Consider the following 21,705-nt stretch of genomic DNA (forward strand, 5'->3'; position numbering starts at 1 on the left):
GCCGGCCTGCCCTCGCCCTGTAGAGGTCCCGTCTCCTACCTCCCTGGTCCCTACCTCCCTGAGGAGTCTCCCCGAGGTGCCAGAGCCCGACTCCAGAGGGCTCTGAGGTTCTTACACCTGGCAGAGCTGGGACTCCCTCCCGCTGGGTTTCTCCCCGGGAGCTCCTCCTGGGAGCGAGCGAGCCTGCAGACACTCCCACCCTCCTCCCAAATTACCTGAGATTTAAAGAGACAGGCCAGCCGACCTGCCTTCCATCTGCGGCCTTGGCCTTGCGTAAACTCCCTCCCTGCCCGCCTGGGTCTCTCTCCCTGCCCCCAGGCCAGTCCAGGAAGGGGAGGCCTTCAAAGAATGGAGAGGCCTCCCTTGGACTTTGGGACACCTGGTGACCTTTTATAGAAAGGCCTGGACAGGTCAGACTAGCCTGAGAGACTAGGCCTGAGGGAGGAGGGGAGGAGTCGCAGGCCTTGGGGACTGACGGGCCCCACAGGGAATGAGTAGCGCCCACCTCCCTCCCAGGGTCTTTTCTGTGTCTTTCCCTCCTGGAGACTCAGCTTTTTCTCACTCTTCCACTTTAATCTCTAGCCTGGCCCCAAATAGGTATGTAAACATGAAAACCAAGTGTGGGCCGGCAAACTTTTCCCGGAAAGGGCCAGATAGTACATGTAAGCATTTTAAGGGTGGCAAAACCACATACAAACATGTAGCCTCTGACACCCATGTTTTGTTTTGTTCCGATAGCCCCTCAGAGATGGATAATCCATCCTGAGCTCCCAGGCCAGGGCAAAAAAGTGGGCAGCCGTGGGCAGGATTTGGCCCCCCCTGGACTGCATAGACTCCTACTCTGGAGTCCTAGAACCCATCCCCAACATATGTATTGGGTTACCAAATAAATACAGGACGCCCCATTAAATTGGAATTTCAGGTAAACAATGAAGTTTTGTTGTTGTTGTTGTTGTTTTAGCGTAAACATGTCCCCAGTATTGCAAGCCTGTTCTCTGGCCACCTCTGGTAGAGGCAGCCTCTATCCACCGTGACTGCCTTCTGGGCCCACAGAAACTCACATCAAACCTGTGGGGCAGGTATTCTTGTCCACATTTTACAGATTAAAAAACAAAAACAAAGATAAACCTCAAGGTGGCAAAGTAAATCACCCAAGATCCCATAGCCAATTGGTGGCAGTGGCCAGATTGAGACCCACTCCCACACCCCCATGGGCGGATGGAGGCCCAGGGCAGTGGGGTGGCTTGCAGCAGGGAGGATAGATGACAGAGAGCGCAGCCCATCCCTGTCGCACTGCCCAGGAGCAAGCCGGGAGCCACCGCGGGCATTTAGTTCAACCCTCTGCTGGAAAGAGACCAGAGTCCCAGCTTATGCAAAGTCCAGGGGCAAAGCAGGGACCTGATGGCCTGGGGCATGGGTGTCTGGGCACTTAGAGCCACTGGTGTGTGTGGGTCACTCCCTAGCTTCAGAGTCTGTTTTTTCCTACGTGTCTCTGATTCAGCGAGGAGTGTGTGTGTGTCTGTGTGTGTGTGTGAGGTATGCGCCTGTGTGCGCGTGTGAGCATGGGTTTGTATGTGTGGGGGTGGGGGGGAAGCGTAGGCGCAGGGGTGGGGTGTCTCTGTGGGCAGGGGGTAGGAGGGCCACCCTCAAATCTGAAGGGAAAGCTGCACTCCTGTCCCTACTGTCGGGCGCAAGGCCAGGCCATAGAGCCCTGAGCAAACAGCACAGTCTGATTAGCCGCCTTCCCCACCCACCCAGGGGTCAGTGGGTTCGGGTTGGGTCGGGGGGAGGCGCTAGGACCCAAACCTTCAACCAGGACCTTTGTGCCCATTAAGCCAGTGCGTCTGCCGGCGGACCCACCCACCTTCTCTTTACTGCTGGGCTCCAGGCAAAGACCCCAGTCCAGCCGCTGGTGGGAAACGGAATAAGGCAGAGGGGTGTTTGTCCTGTGGAGGCTGCAGGAGGACACCGTCATTCCCGACTTTCTTTGCCTTCCGCCGCTTTCTCCACCTGCTACTGCCTTTTCGCATTGGGTCACCACGACTCAGGGAGAACAGGCTCACAAGGGCACGCAGGGCAGGGAGATGAGGGGGCAGATGGCCGAGTGCAAGCTTCTGCCAACAGTGTTCTCTCGGTTCTTGGACGCAGCACCGTGGGCTTGGACAGTGGGGACGGTGGGCCGAGGGTTGAGTGCCGCTGCCCACGCGGGCCCACTCACATCTTGAGGCCACGCTGCCTGTTCCTCCCAGGGATTGCAGCTCTGAGGGGGCAGTGAGGTCGCGCTGGAACTCCTCCATGAGGACGCGGTTGGTTCCACAACCCAGAATCCCTGACTCAAGTATCTGAATACCGGAGGCTATGGATGAAGGGGCTGAGGGGGTGAGAGGGAGACTAGAGCTCACGGGAGAGTGGTCACAGCCGCTGGCCTCATTTGGTGAGATTTGCCATCACATCTTCTCAAATCCTTTTGCCTAGACTCCAAATTTAGGAAGACTTTTATGACCCCAGCAAGTCATTGTCCCTTTCAATGGTCCCGTGTGAGGATGAGCATATGGACTTCCAGTCTGCCCTCGGCCTCACGGCAGTTGGTCTGCAGCCTCGCCAGGGCGTTGGGGGTGGTGGCGTGGGGGGGGCGGTGGGTACTGAAGAGGCCAAGGCCCATGGCGGGGGGGATGGGGTGGGAGAGACGAGGACAGACAGGAAGGAGGCTCCACTTGGCTTGTGACAACATGCTAAGGGTTTCCAGCCAGTTCTTCTGCCTCAGGCCGAGCTTGAACTCGAAGCCGAGTTAGGTCCTCAGGATTCAACAGAGGGACAGTGGTGAAGCAGGGGATGACCAGCCCCCTCTGAGGGCCACACTGGCAGGGCTGGAGGTGGCCAGGGAGATGACGTGTGCTTCAGTACGTGCAGGACTGGAGCGGAGCCCTGACTGGGACCGTAGCCACCGCATGCCGCCGATGTGTGCATTTCAGGCATGCTTTCTCAACCTGCAAATACTGATGTGTTGGAACAAATAATTCTTTAGTGTGGGTCTGTCCCACACGTTGCAGGATGTTTAGCTGCCACTTATTGGGTGACCGTAGCATCCCCTTCCCTCAGCTGTGACAGCCAAAGTCTCCGGACATTGCTGGAATTTCCTTGGGGGCGGGGGGCAAGATCACTCTCCATCAAGAACCACTAATTTAGGGCCAAAAATATACATTTAATTTTTTCCGGTTTTGTCCCTCTTGTTTGTTCTGCCTTCCTGTGTTTCCCTCTGCTTTTCCTCTCCTGTTGGCTCTCTTTGCAGTTGTATCTGCTCCCTTGGTCTTAGACTGTGTGCTAACATGTGTGGCATTTGTGTGCATGTGTATGTAAGGTGTCTGTGTGTGTGTGCATGTGTGTGTGGTGTATTGTGTGGGGTGTATGTGAGTGTGTGACCATGACTCTGAGTGGTCTCTCTGTGGAACCCTGGGTTTCTTTTCCTTCTGTCTCTTGATCTCTGCTCTTTGTTTCCTGGCCCAGCTGACTGCGTCACCCCATCCCTGCTCCCGGCGCCCTTTGGGAGGGTGTCTCCCGGGCTCTGCTGCCGTGTGCAGGGCTGGCCACAAGGGACAAACAGGCGAGAGGCTGGGGATAGAGCCAGCACAGGGCAGTGGGGTCAAAGCCGCTGCTCACTCAGCTTGGAGTTTGTTCCAGTCACTGGGTTCACAAGCCCTGTGTGCCAGCTCATAAAGCCTGCACAGAGCGACGGCAGGTCAGCAGGTGCACACGCGCGCGCACACACACACACACGCACACACACACGCACACACAGAGGCATGCATCACAGAGCACCACCCAGGGACTTGGCGGGTGTGGAGGACGGGCTGTCGAGCCGCCTGCCCCGCTGGGGGCACTGGGTTCTGGTGCTGGATGGGGGGCTGCCTGGGCAGCGATTTGGGCTTGAAACCCTCCAAGGTCCTTTTCAACTCAAATGTCCTGTGATTCTGCGCGAAGTGGAGTCACATGTGGTTCTGTGGGTGCGCAGTCCCTTCAGCTTTCATAGGTCAGGAGGTCATACTTTCGCCCAAAGTGTGGCCTTCGTCCCCAGCCCCCTTCCCCCACCCCCATTGCTAAGTGGGGCCCCAACCCTTTGCCCTCGTTTCCTACACCTTCCAGCCTCGGCTGGCCTAAATGCTCACACCACGGGGGACCCTGCACAGGACCCCCAGCCTCTGTCTGCTGCTCCAAGACATCTGGTTGGAGCCCAGAGGAACACGGTCGAGGACAACAGAGCTGGCGGTAGAAAGGGGGCCCCGGGGAGATGGCAGAGGCCAGGACCAACGGGATGGCGCCACCAGCCCCACCCCCTCAGACAGGCATTTGCACGGTATTGCACATGTAGTTCTGCATGGAATATTTATGTCACATGAACCAATATGTCATAGCAAGATTCTAGAGCAGTCATGGTGTGTGCATATATGTTCTGACCATCTCCTACAAGTCTGCAGGTTTTCAAATTCAAAGGCATTGGTTCTCCTGGATGCTAACCCCTTTGCAGAAAGTGCCCAAAGGGCAAAGGTGGGCATATGGGCTGCGGGCTGTGGGGAAGCAGCCTCCTCGACGCCCGAGCATGTGCCTGCATGGCCAGCCATTCTCCCCTCCCCTCCCACCCTGCCTCGAATAGAAGATTTTCTGAGCCAGCCCCGAGAGGTCTCCCTGGTTGACAGCCCCTCCCCCACCCATCAGAGCATCTGGTTTCCTAACCCCCCATCTGGAAGATGAAGCTTTAAAAGGAGCCCCACCAAGCTCTGACCTGTCTCTAACTTTTTCTTGAGGCCTCTACAGGCTGGAGTCCTGTGGCCCATGGCCTGGGCCGGATGCTCCGGAGATAGGGCTCTGTGAAGGAGGGTGTCAAAGTCCACAGCCCTCCCGCTGACCACACTGCCCCAGCCTCCTGCTCTTTCTTCCCCAGATCCCGAGGCCTCTCCCTCCCAAAGCCGGACCCCTCCGCTCAGCCACCTGCCCCGCCCTCTGTCACCCCACCTTACCTGGCCCCGGACTCCTCCCTCGCAGGTACTAAAGACAACCATGAAAGAGGCTGAAGGGTATACAGCCCTCAAAGACCTTTCCAAACATGACGAATGTGCCATGAGGCTGGTTTCTGGAAAAGGTGAAAGAGAGCAAGACGGGTAACCAGGATGGCTGCGTTCCAACCCCACTTGGACCAGAAATCACTGTGAGACCTTGGCCAAGTCACTTACCTTTGCGTTTCCCGATGTGCAAAAAGGACTCTTAAGTTCTCAGGTTTTCCTGTTGCCTTCAACACTCTGCTCCCCCAGACAGCTCCCCGTCAGCTTCCGGGTGCAGAAAGCATGGCGCTCAGAGCAACCTCGTATCTCTCAGGAGGAATGTGTCCGTCTTTGTCTCTGAATCACTAGGGCAGAACCTCCACCGGGCAGAGAAGAGAGAGGAGGTCAGCAGGCAGAACGTGGGGCCACATGGCTTCCGATAACCCTCTAGCCTTACAAATGGCAGGATCCTCGGATCCCCAACGTTCTAGGTGGGGAAAGGGCCAAGCTCCCTCACCAGGACAACTTCCTGAGCGCCAACAGCCAGAGAGGAGGCTGAGGTCCTCTGCCAAGGTGGGGCGGGGCTGGCTCTCTCCACCACTTTGTTGCATTCTGGGTGATGTTCCCCACACTGGGCTCGGGGCGAGCTGGGGTGGGAGAGCTGTGGGGCCACTAGGCCCAGAGTAAACCGCATCGGTTTAGGGCTCAGGAGAAAGGGTCTAGCCATTATCCCAAATCGGATCACTGTTACGAAAAGCCCAAACCCAAAGCCTGGGTTCAACCTGGAAGCCATAGCCGGTTTCTCCAGCAGCAGCCCTCAGGGGTAGCCCTTTATCAGCAATCTTCCCCCGATTTGTCCCCACCTGCACCTCTTATTCTTCTGTCCCCACCCCAACACACTCAGTGAAAAGGCAACAGGCCGTGATAAGAGCTCTTTCAAATTCTATTTATTTAGCTCCAGCGCTCACGCAGACGCCCCAGCGCCTCCGTCATAAAAACCAAGCAAAATGCCAGACTTGTTCTGAGAGTCGGGACGATTGTTGAACATACAGGCACATGCACACCGGGAGGGGAGCAAGCTGGCTGCTTCCTGCCTCCCGAGGGCCGAGGGCCGGTCTGAGAGCCCAGGACAGAGGACTCAAGGGGCAGCTGGGAAGGAGCAGAAATGTGCTGAGGTTTGGGGACAGGACACTGGGAGGCACACCTGGGCAGGAACTGGGGCTTCTCTTCCCAAAGCTGGGCTTGGATGGACGGCGACGGGGACAGGCGCGGGGGGAGGCCTCCCCACATGGCAAGGCAGATTCTGGGGCAGATACCTGGACAGGGTGCGGTGGGAGGCTGGGAGCAAGGTGGGGACGTGGGGGCCAGGGGCCAGCAGGTACAAGGGAGGGACTGAAGCCAAACAGAACATTCTCCAGAAGGCTGTTGGGCAATACTGGACCTGCCTGGGCACCAAGAGCCTGAGGTCACTGGTCAGCCAGCCACTACAATAAGAGAGACTGGCAAATAAAATGATCTTAGCTGTTGTGTACCCCCCCAGCCCCCACCGGGGCCCACAAGGCACAGGCTTCCCCCCACATGGTGCCCTCTGTGTGTAGGACCCTGTGCACGTGGGAGTGTGGGAGTTATTTACACGCCAGTGCACTGGTAACTGGCACGTGTATGGGGGCACTTGGTGGAATCTCCTGATAGGGAGCTGCTCACTGGCCCAGGGGAATCAGCAAGGGATCCAGCCTCACACTGTGCCCTGGGGGCCCTTCTCAGATCACTGGCTCCCCTCCCTCACCCCTCCCTCTTCTCAGGCCTGGCTGAGGTTCCCAACTCCCAAGAGCGGACTCTGATGTGTCCCCAAGCTACAGGGAAGTCCAGGAACTATCACCCAGACAGGGCTGGGCCCCAAATCCTTCCACACAGACCAGAGTGCAGGAGACGACAGAGCACAAGGCTGCCTGTCGAGTCTATGACGAAGGTGCTAGCGTGTTCTTCAAGGTTGTGCGCACATTGTCAAGGGGGGCTAATGGAGGTACTAAAACGTTTACTGTCATAGGTATGCAAGTGCCATGAGCTAGCATCACACCCGGGTAACTCTGAGTTCTACCCTCTGAGTCAGCCCTTGCTGCAGACCGGGTGTAGAGGGTGGTGCCCCCCCCGCCCCCCTCCCCGGGTCTGGATTTGCCCATCTCTCCATACAGGTGAGCCAGGGAGCTATCGTGAGGACAGCTCTCTCCAAAAGCCCAGACGCCCAAGTTATTGTCCTGTTCTGCATTGGTGAGATCTGTGACCTCAATCATACAATCTCTCTGAGAATCGGCTTCCTTATCTGTAAAATGAGGATAGTAATTCTGCCCTATTTACTCTACAGGGGTTGTTATTTGGGTTAGAGAAGATAATGGGCGCAAAGGACTTTATGTGCCCTATGGTGTCGCATGAATGCAAGTCATTTGCTTTATCATCTTGGCTTGGGTGGGAGCATTTGATATCAAAACTTCCAGGAAATAACTTTCCAGTAGAAAACGGTCGACTCTCTCGTTTCAGGGGCTCTGGATCTCCTAGCGGAAGGAGCATGGGACTTGAGATCAGATACGTCTGGACTCGAAGTCAGACTGCTAATTACCAGTCGGTCTCGGGTAAATTAGTCCACCCCTCTGAGCTTCGGTCTCCCGTCCACAAAGTGAGCACAGTCATACTCATGTGATCTTAGGTGAGGAGCTCACCCTCTCTGGGCCCCAGCTGCCTGTCGGTAACAAGCTGACAAGAGCTGGCATGCAGGCTCCCTGTGAGCACGGGGTGAGCCCGGTGGGGCTCCCGGCCACGGCGAATGCATGGTGATAGCCTCCGTTCCTGATCCTTCGTCCCTCTCTTCTGCTGTTTTTGTGTCAGGGAGCCCTTTCAGTCGCCAGCCTATCCTCTCGTGGGCAAATCCCTCCCCCCCACCTGGGGCACCGGAGCAGATCCAACCTCAGGCTGTTGCCATCTGCACAGGGTGGGTTTCTGTGCTGTTCATCCCATGGGCCTCACCCCACACCCCCCGGCCCTCCCAAAGAGACGGTTCCGTGGAACTCCTTTGCTCACCGTTGAACTGAGTAGGGAGGAAACAGGGTCTGTGGCATCTCCCTTATACCAGGCCTTGTCACCGCATCAGTCCTGCCCCAGCTGGGGAAGACGCTTCCCGTTAATTATCCGGCTCATAGGTTCCCGCGCATCCCTTGAAGCTCAACTCAAAATCACATTCTCTTGTCCTCGCTCTGCGCCCGTCCCCACTCTCCCAGGGCCGGTCCCACCTCCACTCCATCTCCGGTCTTCATGCCCTTGTGTAAAGCATGGTGCTGCATCCACGTGGCCCCTCACCTTCCCGTCTCCCCTGTGGGAAGAGCCCACAGGATGAGGTTAAAGCACAACGTGTCTTCTTTCTCCCCATCGGAGTACCTGGGGTAGAATATATGCTGAATTGTGTCTTATGGAGAATGATCTGTGCCAAGGAAATTGCAAGCTATTTAGTGGGTACACTTCCTATCTTAGGTCCCCAAGGCAGAGGTGGGTCCCTGTGCAGAAAGGGGCCGGGGAGGTGACCAGCGAACAAGGAGAGGTGGCAGGGAACCCTGTGTGTGTATGTGTGTGTCCCGGGAGGAGGGAGGGTGTTTGTTAAACCCCAGCCCCCCCCCACACACACACAAAGAGAAAATGACTTCCGCCCTTGGAAGATTCATTAGCCTGCAAAAGGTGGGGAGTCAGCAGCTGGGGTGAAGGGGAGGGTGTGGTGTGTATTGGGAAGCCCTTCCCTCCGACCCTGAGTGCCCCCTCCCGGCTGGCCTGGGACTCAGGGGGAGCCAGTGACCCCTGACCTAAGGTCTAGAGGGTGCTGGGACAGAGGCCACTGGGACTCCGGGGGGCTGTCTTCTTGCCCACCAAGCTCACACTTGGAGGGAGGGAGAAGGTGAGGAGGCAGACACTTCCTCGTCCTGCCCGCAAGGGAAGAACAATTTGCCACTGTCCTCCCTGCACCTGGTTGATGCGGAAAGAGCAGGTGTTGGAGTCTGGGAGTCCCTGGGAGGAGAGGCCCAGCCACCCATCTGGGGGTGATGCCCTCTAACCCAGGGTGGAGAGAACCTCTAAGGACCCGGTCACGGGTCACCTCATGGAGCCACAGTCACTGATTTATCTGCCTCTTTCCCTGACCTTATTTCTTAATCGGAAGGAGGTGCTCAGTTAGGGTGGAGGAACAGCAGAGGGAGCGAGAGCCTAGGAGAAGCGAACTAGGGGAAGGCAGGGATACTGCCGTGACAACCCGTGACAGCAGTAAGATCTTAGTGAGCCACGCGCTCTCCTGTGTGTGCTGATGTTACTGTCAGGGACATGGCAGGTGGACATGGCATAAGTCATCAGCTAATACTCCAGCAGCGGGGCAGGGGGCGGGGAGCGGGAACTGAAATCAGGTTTCACCTGCCCATGTCATCCCTAAAGGGCTCCACAGCCTGGTCGTGAAGGAGTTAGGGGAGCATGTCCAGCAGAAGGGCTGGAAGGGACGAAAAACTCCTGGTAGAGAGTGGTGCTTTGAGAGCCATCCCCACGCATGTGCATGCCCACAGACGCACGGATCCCCCCTCCAAGGAGCCCAGCAGGGCACTGACCCTAGCGGGGACCCACAGTCACTCCCTCCAGCTGCAGCCTGGCCTTGCACAAGCCTCGTTCCCTGGGGCCTCATGGCCATAACTGCCGCCTCCCCAGGGCCAGGCTTAACAAAGAGGTGGCACAGACAAAGGCGGGTGTGTCCAGTCCTGCCCCAGGTGGCTCCTGTCTGGCTGCACCCCCCTGCCCCCAGCAGAGAGGGGCCACGTTACCCAGCCTCTCCTGTCGGTGTGACAGCACTCAGTGTACTGGTCAAAGTATTCCTTTCCTTGCACGTTTCTCATTTTTCCTTCATTAGCCTCTGACGATGACCGTTGACACCCCGTCCACTGAGAGGTCTCGGATGTGCCAGGGCCCATAGTGTGCCCTTCGTCCAGCTCCGTCTCTCTGCGCGTCTCTGCCCAGACACCAGCCTCCAGATGAGCGCTAACTACCCTCATCTCTCCGTTCTGCTGCCCCCTCTCCTGGGTCTCTGTCCCAGACCTTATCTTGCATTTCCCCAGCGCGGCGCGAGGGAGGGACACCGACCTCTGCCCTTCCTTCCCAAGGCTGCAGGCAGGCCAACCCTCAGGGGCTACACCACCATTCTTTACCAGAACCCAGAAACTTGTCAGAAAAACACTTTGCCAACGGCTGGGCGGGGACATAGTTTTGAAGTCCAGTGATCCCTGGGAGCACAAAACCTCCCGTGCCTCCCTGCCTCTGGTCTGTGAGGCGCACACAGGAGCAAGAGTTTTCTGCTTTCTGTCTTTTAAAGTAGCCAGCGGGGAGGAGACGGGAAGGAGAACAGTCACGGTTCGGGGGTACCCGAAGAACTCCTGAGGCAGGAACATCAGCGTTCCTTTCGCCCCGTTCCCCGTCCTTGTCTCTGGAGCCCCGTAAATAAAGCTGGCATCTGCCTGGCGGCACAAAACATCCGCCAACTATTTTAACCCTTCAGCACACAGTTCTCGCGCTGCATCTGCTGGTATGGCGATGTCTGTGTGTGTTTCTTTTCCTTGCTCATCTGGGCTCCGGAGGGCAGGTGTGGGATCTTGTCTGTTACCTCGAATGCTCCTTTACAGGGTACCACACACGAGAGGTTCAGGAAGATCTGTTCCAGAGCTTTGCTGCTGGGGTTCTTCCCTCCTTTCTCTCTTCCTTATGATATTCCGCATCTCTTCTTCCTCCTCCTCCTCCTCCTCCAGCCTTCTCCTCCTTCCCTCTCTCTTCTCTGTCTCTCACGCTGTCTCTCTCCCTCTCTCCCTCTCTCCCTCTCTCTCTCTCTCACGCACACACACATACACGCAAAGTATATTTAACCTGAAAAAATTTCCCAATGATCACTTACATTTGCATTGTTTTCTTTTTCCTTTCCAAAGCATTTCTACCCATATTATGTGCTTATCTTTAATTATTACAACCCCACTGAAAGGCAAGTATTTTTGTGCCACCTTTGACAGGTGAAAAAAGACTCCAGTGTGGCCAGTGAGAGAGCTTAGAATAAAAACAGGTCAATCATTCATAGATCCAGTTAATGAATATTTATTGCATACTACATTGTACTAGGAATTACACCAGACACTGGGAACACAATGATGAATAAAATAGACACCATCTTTGTCTTCGTGGCACTTACAGTCTACTAAAGAAGACAGACATTGAACAAATAAGTACAATAATGTGCAGGGTGTGTAATTAAAAAGAAAACATAGGTAGTCTGGAAACATGGAGTAGATGGACTTTAACCTTGCCCACGGATCAGCATCCCCACAATTACACACACAACCAATGTATGACCGTTAGGCTGAGACCAACAAATGAATAGAAGTTACAAAGATGGAAGGGAGAGTGCAAGGAGGTAGAAAGCTCTAGAGACTGTGAAGGCCAAGAAGAAGAACTCAGCCTTATCCAGGAACTGATAGAAATCCAGCTTGGTGAAATAGAGCCTGAGAGAAGAGAGGTGTAAGGAGCCTGGAGGGTTGCCCAGGGTTGGCTTATGGAAGGCTTCCAGAAGGACCATACTTAGGGGTAGGACTTGCATCTTACAAAGATCATTCTGGCCATAGTGTGGGTGATGGATTGAAGAAGACTGAGACTACATACAAACAGAGCAGTTAGGAACCTCTTTCTGTGCAGTAGGGTCCCGAGAGGCAGGGACAACTGGAAGGTTTTATATTGGTATGGAATAATCTTCAAATTGTATTAAGTGAAAAAAGCAAAAACTTTTTTCTAATAAACTGTGCCATTATATGTCTTTTTAAGAGGAATATGTACATACATATGCTTGGATATACAGAGTATTCTTGGAAAGATAAATACACTTTTATTAGTGAATGTCCCTGGAAAGAACAACAAAGGGGCCAGCACAGAAGTAGGAAAGCTTTTTGTCTCTGTATTTCTTGCGTGCTCTTTGAATTTTGTGCTATGTGTTACATTATCTAACCAAAATTAATTCTTTTCAAAGCAGATGTTTTAGGGAACAGAATCCACAAGATTTGAGATTTACTGGATTTAAGAGTCAACAGAAACGAGTTGAAGACGACGCCCAGGTTCTGGCTTAGGCAACTTTGCCTATTATTTGGTCAGGAACTCTGGTGGAGGAGCAGGTTTGGTGAGGAAAAAAAGCTGTTCAGTTTCCAGTTTGGGACATGTTGAGTTTGAGGTGTCTGTAAAATATCCAGGTTCAGCTGTCTGATAGATAGGCATCCAAGCTGTTCATGCCTGGAGCTCAGGAGACAGATGTGAACCGAAGATAGGGAATGGGGAGTCATGAACATGTGCATGTTAATACAATCTACAGAAGCAGGTGAGACTGCCCAGGTGGTGAGGAAAACAGAGAGGCTTGTGGACCGAAAATATTTAAGAGATTTATAGAAGAGAAGCAGCCAGCGTGACAAGAGTGTATGGCACTGACATGCTGAGAGATAGCGAGTGGTCGACTGTAGTCTGAAGGCTACCGACAGTTCAAGCAAGACTGAGACTGTTCAGTGGGCTTAGCCAAAGGTAGATAACCTCCCTCATAGATGTCAGTAGCATGGAGAGGCAAGGTCAAATCACAATGGGTTGAGGACTCAGCATGAGATCAGTAGACAATAAAGTCTTCTCTAAGAAGTTTGGCCCTGAATAGGGAGTAGAAAAGATAGGGCAGTAGCTGAAAGGAGGAAGGGTTGAGGGAGGGTGTTTTCCATTTCTTTGGAGATGGGAAAGAATAGAGCATCTTTATTTGCTGATCCCCGAAACTAGTGGAGAGGGAGGAGAAGAGATATACAAATGAGAAGTATAGAGAGAACAGTGATGGATATGGCTGTCTGAAGAGACAGAAAGGAAACGGAATCTGGGACTCAGATGGGAGTTTAGCTTTACACAAGAGAGGAAGTGCTTCCATTGTAAGGAAAATAAGAGGAGTCATGATGACTAAGCACTTTTAGAAATCATGCCACTGGTGGTCAAGTGTGTAGGACCCTGTGCCTCTACCTTCGTGTGATTCCTCCCCGTTCCACACTCATCTATGCTTTGTATGAGTATCTGGATGAACCTGCCTGTGGTTTCACAAATCCGACTTACCTCTTTGCTATTCCAGACCACAGTCCTCTTAAAAGTTATTATGGCTTTTGGGTGAGGGTGATATTAGGGTTGAGGTGAGATGTAAAAGACTGGAGACAAGAGGGAGGTTGTCAAGAGCCTGGTACTGGGTGCCCTGGACACCTAGCTCCCACTTTCCTCCCTGGAGAGGGATGGCCCATCCTGCTTTGTTGCTGTCCATCCCAAAACTCAGCACAGGGGAAGAGGGAGGTGGGAGCAAAAGATGGCTGCTGCAGGAGACACAGCCACAAATCTGCTACCCCCAGGCACAAGGGTGATTATCTGCTAATGAGCCACCTGAGGGACAGACCGGGAAGAGTCCCATAAAGAAATGATTGAGCTGTTCAAGCACAAAAGGCATAATTTACCACTTATTTAAACATACATGTAGACACAAATGAGATACAAACCTTTTAGACTCTGAGTCTCAAAAAGCAAGGATAAGACAATTCAAAAACAACAAAAAACAAACAGAATCCAAAATATAGATGAAGGATTTGATAGATATTTCTCCAAATACAAATGGCCAATAAGCATATGAAAAGATGTTCATTGTCATTAGTCATTGGGGAAATACAAATCAAAACCACAATGACATATCACTTCATATCCATTAGGATGGCTATTATCAAAAAGAAGGAGAAGGAGAAAACAAGAAAGAAAGAAAGAAAGAAAGAAAGAAAGAAAGAAAGAAAGAAAGACAGACAACAAAGTGTGGCAGTTCCTCAAAAAATTAAATAATAATTGCCATAAGTCCAAGCCATTCCACAGCTAAGGATACACCCGAAGAAATCGAAAGCAAGAACTTGAAGAGAATTATATGCCAATGTTCACAGCAGTATTACTCATAATAGCCAAAAGGTGGAAACAATCCTAATACCCATCAGTGGATGAATGGATAAATAAAATGTGATATATCCATACAATGAAATATTATTTGACCCTTAAAAGGAATAAAATTCTGATGCCTGCTACAACACAGATGAATCTTGAAACTATTATGCTAAGTGAAATAAGCCAGACACAATAGGATTAATATTGAATGATTCCACCTGTATGAGGTACCTAGAGTAGTCAAATTCATAGACGTGGAGTGGAATATTGGTTATGAGGGACTGTGTGGAGGGGACAGTGGGGAGTTAATGTTTAATGAGTACCAGAGTTTTGGTTTGAGATGATGAGAGCATCCTGTGGATGAATAGTAGTTATCATTATGCAACAGTGTAAATGTACCTAATGCCACTGAATTGTATACCTACATATGGTTAAGACAGTAAATTTATGTGATGTGTATCTTCCCACAATAAAATTTCTGAAAAATAAAGCAAGGATAAAGAACCTTTCTTATTGCAGTTTTCTAGTTGGGGGTTGGTTGCGGGGTGAGAGAGAGTCCTACAGGGGAAAAGGGAAGGGCCATAACCTCAGTGCCATGCCTGGATCTTCCCACATTAAGCCTTGTGGAACCAAGCAGGCTTCACAGCTCACTACTTTCTAGTGCCTGCACGAGGCAGAAAGAAAGATGATCCAGATGTTAGTCTAGCATCCCTAGTTCATGTCTTTGATGGCTAAATCCAACTTTGCTCTAAGAGACACCTTCTTTTCTCAAGATGTGGGACTTTCAGGAAACCGGAAGATATGTGGGACAACAGACGTCCATTGCCCATCTCCAGAAACGCTGATGTGAAGGATGAGACATGACCTTTAAGAATTATTCTGCCTATCCCCTCTCATGATTAACAGGCAAACAATCAGATACTTCCCTCCATTTAGGCCCACCTGTTTTTCAGGCCAATATAAACAGGGGTCCTCATCATAAATGATAGATATTTTCCTCTCCATCTCCCTCGCCAAGGTCCAGCCCAAGATTCACGTGTCCTAATGTGTTGCGACGCAGGATCTCCCAGCCCCGGTGGCTGCTGCTGCTGTGAGATGTGGTCCGGGATAGGGAAGGCGTTGGAGGGGCCAGAGAGGCTCTGGCTGGCATCCCACTTTCGATCACAGAAACAGAGGGCTGTTTCTCAGAAAGCTGCTCTTGTCCATCCTCCTTGTCTGAGCCCTTGAAAGCTTCCACGTAGCGAAGCACTCGCAAAGGATTTTGATCATGGTGGTTCTCAACTCTGAGGAGGGCAAAGGGGAAGGAACTCAGGTGAGGTGAAGGAACAAGGGCCATGAGGAGAAGGAGAGGGGGGAAGGGCACTTGTAGGAAACAGGACCAAGAGGACAGGGCAAGGAAGGGACCAGAGTCCTAGGAGGAAATGAAGGGAAGAGCAGTGGAATGGAGGGTAAAGTGGGATAGAGACCAAAGAGGTAAGCAATCAGGATTTGGAGGGTAGTGGTGTGTGTGGTTGTGAATATGAAAGAGAAAACCAAGAGAGAATAAAAGCCAAGTCAGGAGCCGAAGGTAGAGTATGGAGAAGGTTAGGTTCAAGGCAAGAATTTACTAGAAATGGGGGTCAGATAGGAACAAGACTAGAACAAGTTGGGTAGCCCATGCCCACATCTGAGCATGGACACGTATATAACCTCACACACATTACTACCCTGATGTACTCACAGCCTGGCATCAGTTATCAGCCATCTTGTCGCTCTCCCTGTTGGCTCCACCCCCCTCCCCTAAACAGGCTAATGCAGTCTCACTTTATACAGTGATGATGTCTCCTTTGGGTCCAGTTGGAGATCTCAGGAATGGAAATATGTGTGATAAATGTGAAACTGGGCACCCTACTCCCATGGCTTCATGCTTGTTAGCAGTTTATACATATGCACAGTCACTCACCGCAGGAACCAGCGGTCCCCCAGCCCATACTGGAACCCGCAGATCCCAGAGCGAGGCCACAGGAAGCGAGGCAGCTTCCGCTCCAGCATCACTGTGGTGGCCACCACCTGGGAGGAGTGAGAGGTAGAGGAAACTCAGGAAGAGTGATGAGGTCTCAGGGAACACTAGAAGCCACCAACATAGGGAACAAAGAGGAATCTGTCAGATGGGGACACCAGAAATTGGGGAGATGACAGCCATTGGGCCATGCCCTAGCTTGTGCCAGGCATCATGCTACCTGCTTTACTCATCATAAAAGGAGAGAGAATATTTTATGAGTGTTTTGAATAAAACTGTGACCCCTACATTACTATTGACATTCATAGAAAATGAGTCAGTCCAAACTAATCTCATTTGCTTTTTCATAGGAAAGCCAGACTAGTTATCTTGATTTAAATAAAATGATTAAATAGAATCTCTATGATTGTGGTATGAAATGACGCTGCTAGTGTTCAGGGAATTTGCAGCACATTAAATACCCATATCCTCCAAAGAAAAAGAGTGGGTTAATGACTGCAAACTTGGCAAGGAAAATTCTAGTGGCATGTCACATGTTCTGTCCTTTGCCCAGCCCTCATTAATTACTTAAATGAAACATAGAAGACAAGCTTATCAAATATGACTGTGACACAAAACTGGGAGGGATATGTAATAATGTGAGGTGACAAAGCAGTATAAAAATGATCTCACCAGACTGGAATGCTAGTCAAATACCAATAATGTGAAATTTAAGAGAACCAAATGTAAGGTACTACATTTATGTTTAAGAACAAAGTATCTGGGTAAGTACAGGAAGTGATAAAGGGGCTTTACTAATTAAGTTGAATAACAAAGATGCATGGGTTCTAGTAGATCATGACCTTCATAAGGGCCAGATGTATATTTCTTTAAAGACCTGGCTCAATTATTTTTAAGTTAGTTTCTTTCTTTCTTTCTTTCTTTCTTTCTTCCTTTCTTTCAAGAGTGGGGGAGGGGCAGGGAGGGGGTGGAGAGAATCCCAAACAGGTTCTTTACTCTCAGTGCAGAACCCAATGTGGGGCTTGAACCCACAAACCATGAGATCATGACCTGAGCTGAAGTCAAGAGTTGGACACTTATATGACTGAGCCACCCAGGTGCCCCAAGACCTGGCTCAATTTGAGGTGCTATTTCTACTACAGTGTCCAAAGCAAGGGAAGGCATGACCCCTCTTTATATTGTATTCCTCCAATCCTATCAGGAACACTCTACTTTTGAAAGGACCATGATCTCTTAGGCATGAACAAGTGCAGAAAGCTTGGTTAGTTGAAGAAACTAGAAATTCTTAAAGTAGTCCAATTCCCCATGTTTTATTTTTCTACTTGATTTCTTAGTTGGACCAAGTTCCCTCCAACATCAGGACTTTTTTTTTTTGAAAGTTAAAGAGAGCACATGAGCAGGGGAGGGACAGAGAGAGAGGAGAGAGAATCCCAAGCAGGCTTTGCACTGTCAGTGCAGAGCCCAATGCGGGGCTTGAACCCACAAACTGTGAGATTATGACCTGAGCCGAAATCAAGAGTCCAGCACTTAACCAACTGAGCCACCCAGGTGCCCCTAACCTCAGGACTTTTAATCATGTGTTCCCTTTCCCTATATAGAAGCTCTCCTTTATCTTGAAAAGGACATTTATGTGTCCTGTTGTGCCATCAGTAGGCCCCCACCTTGTTCTGGTAATAGACCCCTTTTGCTTGGACCATTGTCACTTCACCACTCTGTCCATCAGTTAGGGTAGACTGGACTGCACCCCAGCTGATTAGCTGATTCTCCCCTAAATTCCACTACCACCATCACCACTCCTTGGTCTTAACCTCAAATTCAAGGATGCACCTATAGCTCAAACCTGTTGCAGTGAGATGGAACTTAGACTGGCTTCTTGGGGGGAAAGATGCTCTTTGAGGGGTTACACCTTGCATAGTATCAGAAGGCACAGCGAATACAACAGATGGGGCCCTTGGAATTGTGCAATACAGTACACCTGCTCATTCCTTTGGGAATTTGGAGCTTCTAGAAGACATTTCACCAACGTGATGGGAAAGACTGACTTAGGAGAGCAGACTGGATAGGAGAGCAGAACAGAGAAACTGATGTAGTTACTGAAATGGAAATACACACTTTGGCCAGATATGCTTAAAGATAGTTTAGTTCTTTAAACTTTCCAGTTACGAGGACCAACACATCTTGCTTCCAATGCCATTTATTTCTTTTTCTTTTTCTTTTCTTTTCTTTTTCTTTTCTTTCTTTCTTTCTTTTTTTTTTTTTAAGTATGTTTGCATTTGGTTCTCTGTCCCTATAGCTAAGAGTCCTGTCTGATATAAATCCTAACCTCTATCCTTTTCTGTCATTCTCCTTAACTGGATAATTCTTACCCATGTTTAGGAGTTCATCTTAAATGTCACTCCATCAGGAAAGCATTCCCTAACTTTGCAATCAGACTCCTCTGTTGTGTCCTGTTCTTAGCATCTTCTACTTCTGTGTGATAGTTTTACTACTATAGTTTTACAGACTTCCATGAAGTCCTTTATTTAATGGCAGTCTTCCCAACCAGACTGTGGGCTCCATGATACGCAGATGGCATCTGTTGCGTTCATGCTGGTGTCCCCAGCTCACAGGCATTTCCCAACACATAACAGGCTCTACATAATTATTGTTAAGTGAATGGAAAGTCTGAGTGGATAAATTATAGCTGTATTCAAATTTTTGGATGGTGTTCATACAGAAGAGTGTGTTCTGTGTATATTAAAAGACAAGACTGGGGCCAAAGGATGGAATTGTAGAAAGATAGATTTCAGCTCCATGCAACATGGACATTTCTAATAACAAAAAGTTTTGAAATATGAAAAAGCTCTCTTCTTCCCAACCACTACCCAAATCCATATGATAATAAGAAGGTCCTAATCAGCATTAAAGAAGATATTAAATGACCCTTTGACCAATTAATAACTAATCACTGAGTAAGAACTCAACTACAGGACCACTAAAGATACTTCCAACTCTAAAATTATATTATCTTCACTGATATATAGAAAAAATCATAGAGAAACAGGGAGAAGCAAATAGAAGATAAGATTAAAAATTAAAATTTAAAACTAGAATATATAGCTGATGTCTGGCTTGCTTAGTCAGTAAAGCACCCATACTGGGTATAGAGATTACTTGAAATTAAGAATCTTAAAAAAAATAAGTAAAATTACAAAAAAAAAAAAACCACTAGAATATATAAGACAGTCTCTAGTTCTCACTGGGCTCAAGGTTGACGGTTGTATCTACTTTTCCCCTGTGATCAACACCTCAGCTCTTGGGTGTTAAACTACCCCTCCTTTTATCTCCTCCTCTGTCCAAATGTACCTTTGTTGAGGTGACAACACTGGATTGTTCTGTGACTCTCTTAAGAGTCGTATAGCATAACATTTTCCACTTTGATTTTTCTCTCCATTCTCTTTCCCTTAGTAAGACTAACACTAGTAAACTCACCTGGGCCCTCCAGAGCTCATCCCGCTCATGGGCCACCCGCCAGTGTGTATCACCCATCATGGCGATGAACAGGTTGAGCATGAGCAGCGTGGCAATGATGGTGAAGGCAAAGTAGACAATGCCAAACATGAAGGGCAAGTTCACTTCGTAGTTGGCAGGCCCATCAATGACGGTGAGGAAAAGCTCAAAGGTGCTGAACAGTGCCATGGGATAGTCATAGAATTGCCCCAGGTTGGATGGGTCCTCTGTCTGGAAGATGACATAGAATGCTGCTCCGCCCAGGAAGGGGGCATGGAGATGGGAAAATAGGGAATTATCACAATAAGCATGGGCCCGGTTATATCTCCATACATTTACACACTTGCAGACACACATACACGCCCATAAATGTACATATATGACTGTGTACATGTAAGTCACACTTTATGTGTGGACCTGGCTAGCCTTAAGATGTCTTATGACCAAGTTCATTACTCTGGACAATGGTAACACCCAGCCATTTAGCAAAATGTGTACATAAAATGTGTGTATGTGTATTATATATATGATAGATATACACAAAATAAGTCACCTAACTGCTTTTCACATCTTAAAAAATCGAATATTTAAAAGATAATTTGTACATAAGAGACTCAAATATAGAGAACAAACAGAGGGTTGCTGGAGGGGTTGTGGGGGGGGATAGGCTAAATGAGTAATGGGCATTAAGAAATCTACTCCTGAAATCATTGTTGCACTATATGCTAACTAACTTGGATGTAAATTTAAAAATTAATTAATTAATTAATTAAAAATAAATAAAAGGTAATTTGTTACAAGAATGCATGGAATCTCCAACAATTTTAAAGAACTGACCATATGAAATGGCCAAAAGAAAAGCACCTTTGAAAAAAAATCTCAGTGGCCCCTAGATGACCATCCATCATTCTGAGGTTCCTGGGTGAGCTTGGATCGTCATGGAAAAGGTCTGTTCAGTGTGTAGCCTACTGGATGATACTAGGCATCCTGGAACATTAGTACAGCATTAGAACCTTTAAAAGACTTCTCTCTGTGTGGGGAACTGAAATATAAACTAAATGATCTCAAGAATGGAAATAGTATCTATGACAAAACATCACTTTTTTATTTACTGATGGAAAAGGTAAGCACAACAACAAAGAAGAGACAATTTAGGAGATCCTGGGTATAGGACATCTACAGAAAACTACTCTGTCATTATGACTTCAATTGGCAGGTCATGATACTATGTACTGTATAACATACATATACTATATATAACATATGCTTACTGAGTAACTATATGCACACATGTTGTGAGCAGTAATTCATGATGTGTGCAGATGGGGTAGAGGGTGGGGAGAAAGAATATGTAAGGAATACTCCAAACAGGCAAGACTACCACAGTTTTACCCTTTCATAGCTCAGATCTTGGGGTATTTTTTTTTTTTGGTCTGTTTGGTGGGAATTCCTGTTAAGTGGGAATTCCTAGGACAAGAATAGTGCCTTTTGTTCTAAAAGGCCATTGTCTTTTAGAGTTGAGAGGTCTTCAAATAGCGCCTAGGGCATCCCCTTGTCTTACGGATGTTTGGTTGCAGACACAGGAGACTAGATTTGAGTTGCCATATCTCACTGTTCTTCCTTCCTCTTAGTGCCTTTCCATAAGAACTTTCTCCTACTTTCTCACTGCCTTCACCCTCTATCCTGGCTGTTATTTTCTCACTGTGTTCCTCTCTCTACCCTGACATTCCACGTGTGCCTTGGGCTGCGACTAAGTCCCTGCTCCCTCTTTCCCCAATCTCTCTTTACAGCTCTTTTTCTTCTGTTTTCCTCTCTCATCCTCAAACTCTCCAAAATCATTTTCTGTACTTCCTCTTTGATTTCTTTCTTTTTCTCCCAACTTTAAATGCACATAGAAAAAAAAAAGGATGCTATGTGTTATTGAATTCTCTGTGTTTCTTCTTTTGAAGTGTAGAGACAGAAGAGTTAAATATTGCACTGACTCTGTTTGCCCACATAGTTTTCTGGGATCCACAACTGGCCAGTCTTTCCTGTTTAATGGCGCTGTCTCTCCAAAGCCCTTTATCTATCTCTTCTTTAAAAATCTTCCTGGGCTGTTAGTCAACATGAATGTTACTAGCCCATAAATTCAGAGCATATCATCTACCTTCTAGGTCATCT

General features: G+C 49.4%; 1 protein-coding gene across 1 annotated transcript in view; it reads right to left on the bottom strand.

Annotated features, from left to right (window-relative positions):
* Window positions 1-14,195: 14,195 nt before the first annotated feature.
* The window catches only part of TRPV5 (transient receptor potential cation channel subfamily V member 5), a 33,282-nt gene continuing 25,772 nt past the window's right edge, over window positions 14,196-21,705 (bottom strand). Inside the window, exons 15-17 of the mRNA XM_047097580.1 lie at window positions 19,528-19,796; window positions 16,000-16,106; window positions 14,196-15,340 (exon numbers count right to left, since the gene is read on the bottom strand). Coding sequence (XP_046953536.1) covers window positions 15,034-15,340; window positions 16,000-16,106; window positions 19,528-19,796 — 683 coding nt within the window. The 3' untranslated portion in view covers window positions 14,196-15,033. The remainder of the gene's footprint in view (window positions 15,341-15,999; window positions 16,107-19,527; window positions 19,797-21,705) is intronic.

Source organism: Lynx rufus, unplaced genomic scaffold (genome assembly GCF_022079265.1).
Source record: "Lynx rufus isolate CCGP_SWC_20201006 ecotype Redwood Valley unplaced genomic scaffold, mLynRuf1.p SCAF_4, whole genome shotgun sequence".
NCBI classification, from domain to species: Eukaryota; Metazoa; Chordata; class Mammalia; order Carnivora; family Felidae; genus Lynx; species Lynx rufus.